At 35.8% G+C, this 11,841-nt stretch overlaps 1 protein-coding gene across 8 annotated transcripts in view; it reads right to left on the bottom strand.

The window, feature by feature from the left end:
- Positions 1-1,650: 1,650 nt before the first annotated feature.
- Positions 1,651-11,841, bottom strand: part of parp6a (poly (ADP-ribose) polymerase family, member 6a) — a 31,541-nt gene continuing 21,350 nt past the window's right edge. For 7 of the 8 annotated variants that reach the window (XM_039684157.2, XM_039684155.2, XM_039684152.2 and 4 more), the window contains 9 exons: positions 11,050-11,117; positions 10,920-10,968; positions 10,730-10,842; positions 9,341-9,413; positions 7,519-7,588; positions 7,194-7,273; positions 7,020-7,083; positions 6,056-6,140; positions 1,651-4,344 (listed from right to left, as the gene is read on the bottom strand). In XM_039684157.2, the coding sequence (XP_039540091.1) occupies positions 4,242-4,344; positions 6,056-6,140; positions 7,020-7,083; positions 7,194-7,273; positions 7,519-7,588; positions 9,341-9,413; positions 10,730-10,842; positions 10,920-10,968; positions 11,050-11,117 (705 nt within the window). In that variant the 3' untranslated portion in view covers positions 1,651-4,241. Of the gene's footprint in view, positions 4,345-6,055; positions 6,141-7,019; positions 7,084-7,193; positions 7,274-7,518; positions 7,589-9,340; positions 9,414-10,729; positions 10,843-10,919; positions 10,969-11,049; positions 11,118-11,841 lie in introns of those variants that run through there. The other variant, XR_016145414.1, reaches the window with a different exon arrangement.

Raw genomic sequence — 11,841 nt, 5'->3', positions numbered from 1 at the left:
CTGAGGCTGCCAGAAACACAGTAACAATATTTCATATTTTACAACTTATTAACTATATATAAGTGATGTAATGTTACCAGTGACAATATTTCAGGCATATTGGTGTCTATATATTTTACAACATATTAACTATATTTCTTTGTGAAATGTACTGATGCGCACAATAATAATACAGTTGATAAAACACAAAGGCAGATGATTATGATCCATAAACACGGCCAATACTAATATATAGATACTGCACAGGGTCAGGACACACCAGGGTTACAAATAACGTAATAAACATGAACTAAATACATAAAATGCCTAAACAGTTAAATAAGAAACAAAACTATTGAAATGAAATATTAACTGTGGAACTCTTCTGTAAAGATTATGAACATTTCCTAATTCTCTCTTAATTCATCATTTTGTTTAATAATTGAAAACCAGAAGTAAGTAGGAATATCTCTCGTACGTGTTTTGGAGAAAGCAAACAGGAGTGAGTGTGATTGAGAGTAACACACGACGACACACAGTAATACACAAAAGCGGCACATAAAAACAACAGCACTAACAGTGTCCATGTGAGAAACTTCTGAGTCAAAACTTCAGATTTATAGTCTCATTAGGCCAGATCAAATATAAACATAATCTTTTGAGTTTGACAGAAGAAACAGATCCTACAGATGTTCATCTCTCTCTCCACCTCTGGGTGTGTTTCACTCTCAGAGAGAGAGGAGACGCAGGAGAAGTGAAACTCGAGTGTGAACGAGAGCACAGCGCTTGAGTTCCCCCTGGTGGAGGTTTTTCATGATGTTCATGAGCGTCATTCATGACTGTGATTGGGCCACGGGTGATCACATGACCGATGTGACTTTCAATCGAAACTGTTTTTATACAACAGTTCAATAAACAACAAGTTAAAATTTAGTTTTATCAGAGAATAAGGTCTATAGTGCTTTCTAAATGCAGCAAATCACTTCCTGCCCTCCATTTGTATTTCGCGCCATGGCAACGCAGTGACGTGACGTCATATGAAAACAAGCTATAAATATTGGCCTGGAACGGCTGTATAAAATAATTAGTAAATGGCACACACACACACACTCTCTCTCTCTCGCTCTCTAAAGACTGAACAGCAGAGAGTTTAGGACTTCCTAATCTAATGCTGATCATAACTGCATGTTACAGAACACTGTTGATCTACCAGATGAACTTCAGCATCCTCTGCACATTATGGCTTTCACAGCAAACCTTTGTTGTCATCCAGGTTTCATTTGTGAAGTTGAAGTGAAGCAAAAGCGCCACCTGATGCAAAAAAGACGTCACTGCATAAAACAACATGTCATAAAGGTCAAACTCGAAAAAGTGCAAAAGTTCATTTATATCAGTAATTCAACTTAAAAGGTGAACCTAATATATTGTATAGACTCATTACATGCAAAGTGAGATATTTCAAGCCTTTATTTGTTATAATTATTATAACAAATAAAGGCTTGAAATATCTCAATTATTGTGATGATTATGGATTTCAGCTTATGAAAACCTTTTCACAATACTCTAATTTTGAATTTGAGGTTTATTAATATAAATATATATATATATATATATAGCCATAATCATCGAGTTTCACCTGAAGAGAAATCAAATGGGGAGAAATTAAGCATCTAAAATTGTGCAAAACCTCCTTTTATTTGTTCAGTTCAGCATTATTCCACCTGTACAATCGCAGTTCATACAGCATGACCAAACACCCGCAGATCTGAGATCCAGAGAGCATCCGAAGACATTCCTCCTGTCCAATCACACAACTCACATAGAGGAGATTATTTACAGAGACCAGCTGACCGTCTCATATCCGACAGATCCAAGGAGGACATGTGCGTGGGAGAGAATCCGATGCAACGCCCTGAAAATCAAATACACACCACAAAACACTCACAAACGTCCAAGAGCAACAGAATAAAGGCAAAACACACGAGAAACACCAGCAGTCAAACGTTTGGACTTCATCCTTCCCTCGGGTCGTTTTTGAAACTCACTTTTTAAACAATTTTAAAAATTAGGTGTTCATCAGAGGGGTCCAAGACTGAACTACTTGAACCACGAACACACACACACAAAACACATTGAATGTATTGGAAGAGTTTTGTGGTTTAAATTAAAAAAAGTAACAAATCTGTTCACTCAATCTGACCCCCTTAGGAATGAATGGAATGATTCAGTACACATAGAAAAACATAAAAAATACTCAAAATTCAAACTAAAAATGCTTTTAAAAAATATTTTATAATGTCTACATGTGTATCTGAACGCATATTGAAGAAAAACTGACCCAGTGGAACAGCTCGTTCGCTCCATATAGAGCTATAAGCCCATCTAGAGTCATGAAATATCATGTCATATTATGTATTTTCCACAAGAGGTCAGCAAAGACACACAACGTCGGATATTTAGAGCTGAATTAAATGAGTTCTTTTGAATTTAAGTTGAAAGAGTGTGAGGAATGTGCTTAAATTAGCCTACTATATATTTATTTATGATCAAATCTAGTAATTTAAAGGTAAATAAAATAGAAAATAACTAAAATTCTCTCCAAAATTGCATTAAAAAAATATTATGAAAGTTAAATAAAATAAGCTTTCTGGAATTTTTTTCTAATTTTAAAAAATATTATGAAAACAAAATAAAAAAAAAGCTTTGTACGTATAATTTTAGGCAGTTTTAATTGATTATTTAATTTCTTGTCCAGCTCGCTCTAAAATATTCTGAATATAAACCAAAGACCAAAAGACCAAAACACGGTTGGGAAGATTGGATTCATGATGAATCACTCATAAAAAGAATCGAAATTTTGAACAAAATAAGTTACAGTTGTACATTTACTAATATTAAAGGCGCAGTAAACGTTCTCTGAGAAGTGGATCCAGCACCAACACACACTGTAGCCAATCAGCAGTAAGGGGCGTGTCCACTCATTAGAGGGGAGGAGTTTTGATTGCATAGAGTGTTTGTGAATTTGGAGGTGGAGCTATCAAGACAGGGGCGTGGTCTATTTTGGCCATTTTCCTCAGAAAACGTTACTGTAGCTTTAACTAATGGAACTTTACTGTAAAGTGTTACCCACAATTCATATTTTTGTAATGGAATATTGCAGTGTTTATCATAAATGATTTATCCGTGCATATCATTACACAAGAGATTCTCAACTTTCATTTCATGCCAGCAAGGGTAACACTTTCCAATAAGGTTCATATTGTGAACTAACAATGATCTGTTACAATATTTATTCATCTTTGTTAATGTTAGTTAGCTGTTTGTTCAGTAACTAATGTTATCAAATACAACCTTTGATTTTAATAAAGTATTAGCCCATGATTTATAAAACTAAGATTACTATATGCTGTACTGTAGAAGTATTGTTCATGTTTAAGATAGTTAACCCTATTTTCAATGTGTGGTGAGTTTGATGACTTTCCTCTCATTAAATGAAGAACGTCCAAACGTTTCACTGCTATTATCCGACGACGGTCACCCACAAGCGTTCAGGAATGTCTGGAGAATTGACCGCAGAACTAAAAACGTCGGCTTCAGTTCGTTCCACGTTTTCAGGAGATGACATCACTGAACCTCGGGCTCAGAAGCGGCGCCGTCCAGAAGATAAAAGCATAACGATGAGTTACGACGTGTCCCTGTCCTCTCATCCATGAACCGGTCCCCGATAAATCACGGCGGGGAAACTCAGAGATAAATGCATTTGGGATATTAATGTGCGTCATCATCCGTCAGAAAACGCCATACGAACACAATAAGAGTGCACACAGATTCACACGCGTTTGTTTCATGGTTATAGATATTTAGTGTGAGAAACTGACGTGAAAAAGAGTTCGAGCGACGGAGAGAGAAAACCAGAGTTCAGTTTCATTGGCCGACGGCTCCTCCAATCAGGCGCTTGACTGCTTCTGACTGACAGCTCTGCGGGAGGTCAACGAGAGGTCGGAACGGGTTGTGGGCGGGGCTTTTTGCACTCGATAAAACCATTGTTTTTTTCGTTTTCCTTCTAAACGGAGGGTCGCCAATCCATCCCACGCTGGAAATCCACACCCGCATCCCATACTACAAATAAAGTATAGATGGAGTAGAGTCGAGGAACGACAGCAGGCAGGAGAGAGAGAGAGAGAGAGAGAGAGAGAGAGAGGTGCCGGGTCTTTCTCCAGAAATGTGGCGTCTCACAGCGTCTCTGTAGGAAAGCCATCCGTTCAGCTGGAGTAGATCTGGGTGCCGATGACACGCATGATTTCCTTCTGTATCTTGGGCTCCTGTGTGTTAATGTTCGCATCTCCCACCTGACCGTCCTCATACCTGAGACACACACACACACACGAGACGTCACACATAGCACTCATATTTCATATGTGTTCTTCATCAAAATGAACAAATCTTTTTATGAGTCATTTGGTTCATTCAACGAACGAAACAGACAAATTGACTCGGAAAATGATTCGTTCATTTTGATGAATGAGTTCGAACAGGAGAGTCACATAGAACAGAGCAAGGCGATCATTTTAGCTTATAAAACGTAAACTTTCCTATTTATTTTTGAAATGGCCGCTCGTTTCGCTTGATAAGACCCTTATTCATCGTCTGGTGTCGTTTAAAGCCCTTTGAAGCTGCACTGAAACTGTCTTTTGGACCTTGAACCGTTTGGACCCCATTGAAGTCCATTATATGGAGAAAATCCTCCATATGGACATCTTGGATGACATGGGGGTGAGTAAATTATCAGCAAAAGTTTTTTTTAAAAGTGAACTACTCCTTTAACTGCAAACTTGAATCTAACTGAGATTTTGTGTTTTCCTTAACGTTTTATTATTTATTTAATTAATTTTATATTTTATGTGTGTGTAGTTGTGTTTGGTCCTATCCTGTGATTGAGATGTATTTGTCTGTAAAATAAAATTAAAATACTACAATAAATATAACATATATATTTCATCCAAAAATGATGATACAGGTGAAACTCGACAAATGAGAATATGGTGCAAAAGTTCAACTTAAAAGCTGAAACTAATATATTGTATAGACTCATTACATGCAAAGTGAGATATTTCAAGCCTTTATTTATTATAATTTTGATGAGTTCATGAAAACCCAAAATCATAAATCAAAATTATAACAAATAAAGGCTTGAAATATCTCACTTTGCATGTAATGAGTCTATATAATATATTAGTTTTACCTTTTAAGTTTTGCACCAAATTCTAATTTGTCGAGTTTCACCTGTAGAATTTTGTGGTTTAGTTCTTTTTATTATTGTGCAATGTTTGTTAATGTGAAATAGCACAAATGTGCAATATATTTACATCTGCAATATAATCAAACTACCTGTGTACAGGGTCAGAATTTCCGTGCACTTTTCCCTCTTGCAAATATCTATAATATGAGTACATACATTATTATTGTCTGTGCTTTGTATACTTCTTTATATATTCTACAGATTACAAACTTTTATGTTAGATGATTAGACAAATCTATTTGACAGCACTACTTTATAAATATTTAATTTTTGATTTTTTCATGCAGTCTTGTTTTCTCGTGATCTCAAATTTTTTTTGTGATCATGGCAAAAGACAAATTGATTTCTTGTGATATTGACATCATAAATCACTACATAATAAAAACACCATAAAAGAGGAAAAAAAGTACAATAAAATAATTCTGTACAGTTTTTCCCCTTGCAAATATCTATAGTAATATTTGCCTGTGCTTTGTGTGTGTATATATATATATATACACACATTCTATTTCCTTTATATAATTTTTATTTTTGACCTAAGAGGCCATGCATTATTTTTTCTTTCTTGTTTTCTCATGATCTTGAATTAATTTTACAGTGAACTCCATTTAAGTTGATTTCCCGTGATATTGACAACAAAGCTCAACTTTTTTTGTTTTGTTGAATCAAGATCATGAGAAATGTGTTTCATGTCAAGATCCCACGGAAACGAGAAAAAGACCAACATGCATGGCCCCTCAGGGCTTCCGTAGACATCATATATCCTCAGACACTCACACGAAGAAGAAGCGCGTGCAGACGTGATCCGACACCGGACACACCCAGATGTTCCCGTGTTTCTGCAGGTCTTTCGATGTGATCACTGCGGCAGAGAAACAGATGTTCATCCACAACTAAAACTATTACAAAAACAGTTCTGTTCATTGATATACAGCTGAAATACAATAAATTACCAATATTAGTTGGAAATTAAACTGACATAGGCTTAAAACTATTACTGGCAATAAATCAAAATTAAAAATAAAACTCTTAAAAAATAAAAATAAATTAAACCTAAATAGCAATATTAAAAAAACAACAACAGAAAAATAGCACATAATGAAATTAACTTCACAAAAATCTATAAAAAATAAAAGCTAAAATAACTCTTTTCATGTGTGAATTTTGGTTGAGATGCATTTTTTTCTTTCTCTGACCAAAATATATCAAACAAACCCTCACATGATGTTTCTGTTTTACCTGTGTTAGATCTAACGCGCATGACAACCGATTTTTTACAAATTCACATGGAGACGATAACAGTGTGATTTAAAAAAACCTGCACTTTGAAACCTGTTTTTAAAAGTTTGTATGCAATAGTTGTGTAAATGAACGGTCAAAAGAGTAAAAAGTTTTCTCTTTTAGTTGAAAACGGTGTCGTGTAAACGCCCCTTACTCTGTGTATATATGCAGGGGAAACTGGAAAAATGAGAATATGGTGCAAAAGTTCAGTAATTCAACTTAAAAGCTGAAACTAATATATTATATAGACTCATTACATGCAAAGTGAGATATTTCAAGCCTTTATTTGTTATAATTGTGATGATTATGGCTTACAGCTTAATTCTGAATTTTAGGTTATTCATAAGTTTTCACATTTTGTCCAGTTTCCTTCATTCTCAGTGGGTTTAGTTGGTTGTGTTTGTTAATCTGGCGTATGATGTGAATAAACGTGGCTGTGACACACACGCAGGTATTTTACCTTCACAGAGAGCGATGCAGTTTAAATTCCTGCTCTGGAGGAAACGCGACTGTATCGGCCGACTCTGTAGAAAGACAAACAACACACACGTTTATATCTCTGACGGGACCATGAGCACAGAGTTTAAACAGGCGAGACGTCGTGTGTGTGTGTGTGTAGACGTCACTGTCGTACCTGTGGCATTGTGTTCATTCGGTTATATCGCAGGACTAGTTCATCTTTGGTGGGCATGCGATGCTGTCCCTTCCCCATTCCTAAAACACACACACACACACACACACGAGACTACATTTAATCTCCTGCACATCCCTGTAATGATGCATCCATAACAGAACCGGCCCGTTAACATCAAGATAACCGACAGTCGTTACGTTTTTCTGTTTCCATTTCTAATCTTATTTTAGTTTTTCTTTGAGAGATTTTGTCTTGGATCTTCTACGATAGAAGCGTGTCGAGAACAGCCCAGCCGACACACATCTACAGCGGGTTTGGGTCGTACCTGAATATCCAAAGGAAATACTGGATATGGGGCTCAGATAGATGCCCTTTCCGTACGCTGCTCCATGCAGCTTTGATGAAAGAGAAGAACAGGAGGAGAGAGTTGGTGTTGTTTTATTGCAGAGCACCAAGAAGAACAACAAACAGAGCAAACGCACAACTCTGACATGATCACACATGAATGAGGTGATGGAGTCAATGACACCGGCCAATCACAGCCAAGAATGAAAAGAAAAGCATCATGGGAAATGGAGTAAAGCGTGAGGAATGAGTGATGCCCAGGAAGAAGATGAATGATGATGATGGATTCCAGTGATACATGAACATGAGTTATGAACGAGAGTTTACAGCTGTAAGACTGAATGAAATTACGGACGTCCTTCAAGGAGGAAAATAAGACAGAAGACATGGAGATGATCAACATGAGGAAGGACAGGTTTGTTGATTTGTTGAGGACTTTGTTGTTAAACACAAACCCCTTAGAAACCTCATTAAACGCCACATTCACACTGATCTCAAAGTCTTCAGTGAAACGTGAAGAAAAAACACACACGCATTCCTCTTCATTCATGTATAATACTTACAAGTGATACTCGAAAAATGAGAAAATGGTGCAAAAGTTCATTTATCTCAGTAATTCAACTTAAAAGGTGAAACTAATATATTATATAGACTCATTACATGCAAAGTGAGATATTTCAAGCTCAAGTTTGGGGTTTTCATAAGCTGTAAGCCATATTATAACAAATAAAGGCTTGAAATATCTCACTTTGCTTGTAATGAGTCTATATAATATATTAGTTTTACCTTTTAAGTTGAAATACTGGAATAAATGAACTCTTTCACAATATTCAAATTTTTCGAGTTTCACCTGTATATAATGTTGTGTAGCGCTCAATCTGACCTGTCATTTCTAAAAGTTCACACAATTATACACTAAATTAGATTAAAAATGCAAAATAACAAATTATTCACAGAATGGGGAAAAAAATGTATTCTTTCTTGGTATTTTTGTCTTGTTTTCCAGTACAAAGTGTTTCCTGAATCATGATGCAGATGCGTCTTGTTTTATGAAAAACGGATCAAATGTAACTGACTTCTTGCTTAAAATAAGGAAATACAAACGAACTGTGATAAGTACACTGCAAAAAAAATGCTTTTTACTTAGTATTTTTGTTTTGTTTCCAGTCTAAATATCTAAACATTCTTAAATCAAGAAGCATTTACTAGGTACGTAAAATGACATAATAAATTATATCTTGTTTTCTGCTGATAATAATAATAATTTAAAAAAATTAAATGAGTTTTTGCTTAGAATAAGCTTCATTTTCTGCCAATGGGGTGAGAAAAATCATAATTTCTTGTCATTTTACTTCTCTCGCTACTTGATTTAAGAATTTTTAGATACTTTGACTGGAAATGAGACAAAAATACTACAGTAAGTAATAAAAGCATTTCTTGCTGTATATTTAACTAATTTTTGGACCCCATTGGCAGATATCTTTATTGTTTTAAACCTAGTTTTTTTTACTGATATGGACGTATGTGTCTGAATTAAAGTTTCAAGTTAAGTTGATCAGGGTCTCAGAAAACAAGACTCAAGGCCATTTTGCTTCTCAAGTGTAAATGTGTCTTGATTTATAAAGTTTAGATGTTTGTCCTGGTGTCACTTACTACTGTTTAAGACAATGTGGCAGATTAATGTTTCAAATGTTAATGTTAAACACTCACTCACTCACTCAAATGTGGCTGATGACGGGGACAGGCTGAGAACATGAACTGGAGATGAGTCTGAGATCAGCTGACTGATGTAATTTACATACCTGCAGTTTAGTATAAGAGGCATTGACCAATCCGTTTCTCAGAACCGAATGCCAGTTCTCAATATGGGAACCACTAGAGAGAGAGAAATATAGCAGTAAGTGAATGTTACGATGCTCAATATTAATTTGGAGGCGAATGATAATAAAACGTTATAAAAAATACCACAATATCACAGACCAGATAATGCCAACTTACGGTACAAGCAACCCCTTGCAAATGTCCTAGTATCACAGTTGTGAGTTTTGCACCACTAACATTTCAGAAAATGTCAATTTAGTTTTAGAAATGTGACAAAAAATTCTGATGATCTGTACATTATGATGGTTTGTTAAATCTGGCACAAGCGTATTATTTATAAACCGCCGTCAGCAGCCTGAAAGAGTTACGCTAGTCCTTTGTTGGCTGTTTTTGGAAGACTTTTATAAAAGTGGAAATGTGTCGAGCAGAATAACTCAAAAGCACAGAAATCACTGAAGCATTGTCCTGGCGTTTCTAAATTTAGCCCACCTGGATTGCAATCAAAGTTAAATAAAGTCTGCACCCAAAATAAACCTGGTGTTATTTTTAATCCTCCTGATGTTATTTTGCCGCTGGTCTGTGTTTGTGCTCTGAATAGTACAACCAATTTAAATTAATAGGGAATACAAACTCATAAATAAGACACATTTTGTTCTTAACCTACAACCAATGAACTAGACGACTTTACTTGTTGAATCCAATCAAATAAGAGAATAAAACTAATCCATTTAATGTGTTTAAAACTAATTTTCATGCTGTTCACTTTATGTTGGAAAAGAAGTCTCTCTCAATAGAGATTTATTAATCATAACTATTCATGCAAAATGCCATTGTTTTTCTAATTCTAGTTGTAATGATTAGAAAAAAGGTTGTTGCTTTTAAAAAAGTTACATTACATCAAATTTAAAACCACATTAAATGAGAATTAAAGGTGCAATGTGTAATATTTCTGAGTATTTATTAACAGAAATGCAATGTGTTCAGTCGTGTATAAAGACCTTACTTAATAAACTTAGTAATGTTTTTATTACCTCAGAATGAGACATTTATATCTACACAACCGCGGGCATCAACTTCTATGAAGGTCGACACATTGTGACATCATGTTTCTACCGTAGCCGGCTGTAAGCTAGCCATAGACACCGCGAGTCGTGACTTTTCCCTTGTCAGTGGTGTAAAATATGTAGTTGGACTGTTTCATGTAACTTCGTTCTTCTCGCTCGCTGTGTTATGACTTTGACAATCAGCTGACCGTGAAACAGTAACGTTACAGGAGTCACCAACCCGCCGATCGCGGTCGACAAGTCTCGAAATGAACCGAGTCCGACTGAAACTGAAGTTGTGCGTGTGATGGTGGGCGCGGGACTCACTGGAAGGCGAAGGTGCTGCCGTAGAGCTTCTTAGCGGTGCGAAACCGCGCTTCCTTCGCCGGCGGACTGCTCAACAGCAGGAACTGGTGCGACGTGTGCATGAACTTCAGCTGCTGTACACAAACACGAATGCAGATGAGCAAACACAAGCTTTTCAATGCAAGAAGCTGTTTATAAGTGTTCATCTCACCCTGCTGAGTGGCAGCTTCACAATATGAGAGCGGTTACTGGATATAATCCTGCAGAGACACACAGCGAACACAATAAACACACTTCCTGTCGTATAATCCCTGTAAAAAATGTAAAAAAAATGAACTCACCACTGCAGTAGCGGATGAGCCAGAGGATCCAGCTTATCCATCTGCTTCTTAATCTCCAGATATGAGCCCTACATCACACACACAAGTGCAGTTACAGCCAAACAGCCTCCGATCACTCGTTTACCAGGATCACACATGGACACTCGGCAAATTAGAATATCCTGCAAAAGTTATTCAACTTAACCCTCGGGTGCTCTTCGTTTCGGAGTCACACTTGTTATCTTCCCGGTCAAAAGTGACCGGACACCTAAAAATGAAACTTTCTCCATCCCAGTAAAACCAATGCAATTTATTTTTGTTCTATAATATTTATTCTTTTTAATTTAGTATTTTGAGACAATTTCATTGAATTTATTAATATTTATGCAATATTTATGGTTTATTTTTGCCATGGAAATATCCATATTTTTTTTTCTATATATAAATTATTTTTTTCAAAAAAATATTAACGCAGTATTTTAGTTTAATATAGAGTCTAGGCCTTCAGAAAAAATTTTTTTTTGAAGAAAATTAGCACCATCTGGTTACAGTATAGAGAAAAGGCGTAGAATCATGGGGTAACCACTAGATGGCATGTACAGCTCTCTATGGAGAGGCATGTGAATTCCCCAGATGTTTATTAACACTTTTTTTTTTGTTGCTGGTGGATTTGAATATATAGTTGAAACAATCTCAAAAACTATTTCTTATAAAAAAAAATTGACAAAAAACAAAAATTCACAATTTTTTTTTACATTTTTTTTTACAATTTCCCAATCATTTCCTATGGGGGTCATTTTTGACCAAAGACCA

Source organism: Pimephales promelas, chromosome 10 (assembly GCF_988280905.1).
Source record: "Pimephales promelas chromosome 10, fPimPro1.hap1.1, whole genome shotgun sequence".
Taxonomy (NCBI): Eukaryota; Metazoa; Chordata; class Actinopteri; order Cypriniformes; family Leuciscidae; genus Pimephales; species Pimephales promelas.
The sequence above is the reverse complement of the archived record's forward strand: the minus strand, read 5'-3'. Positions and strand labels throughout refer to the sequence as shown.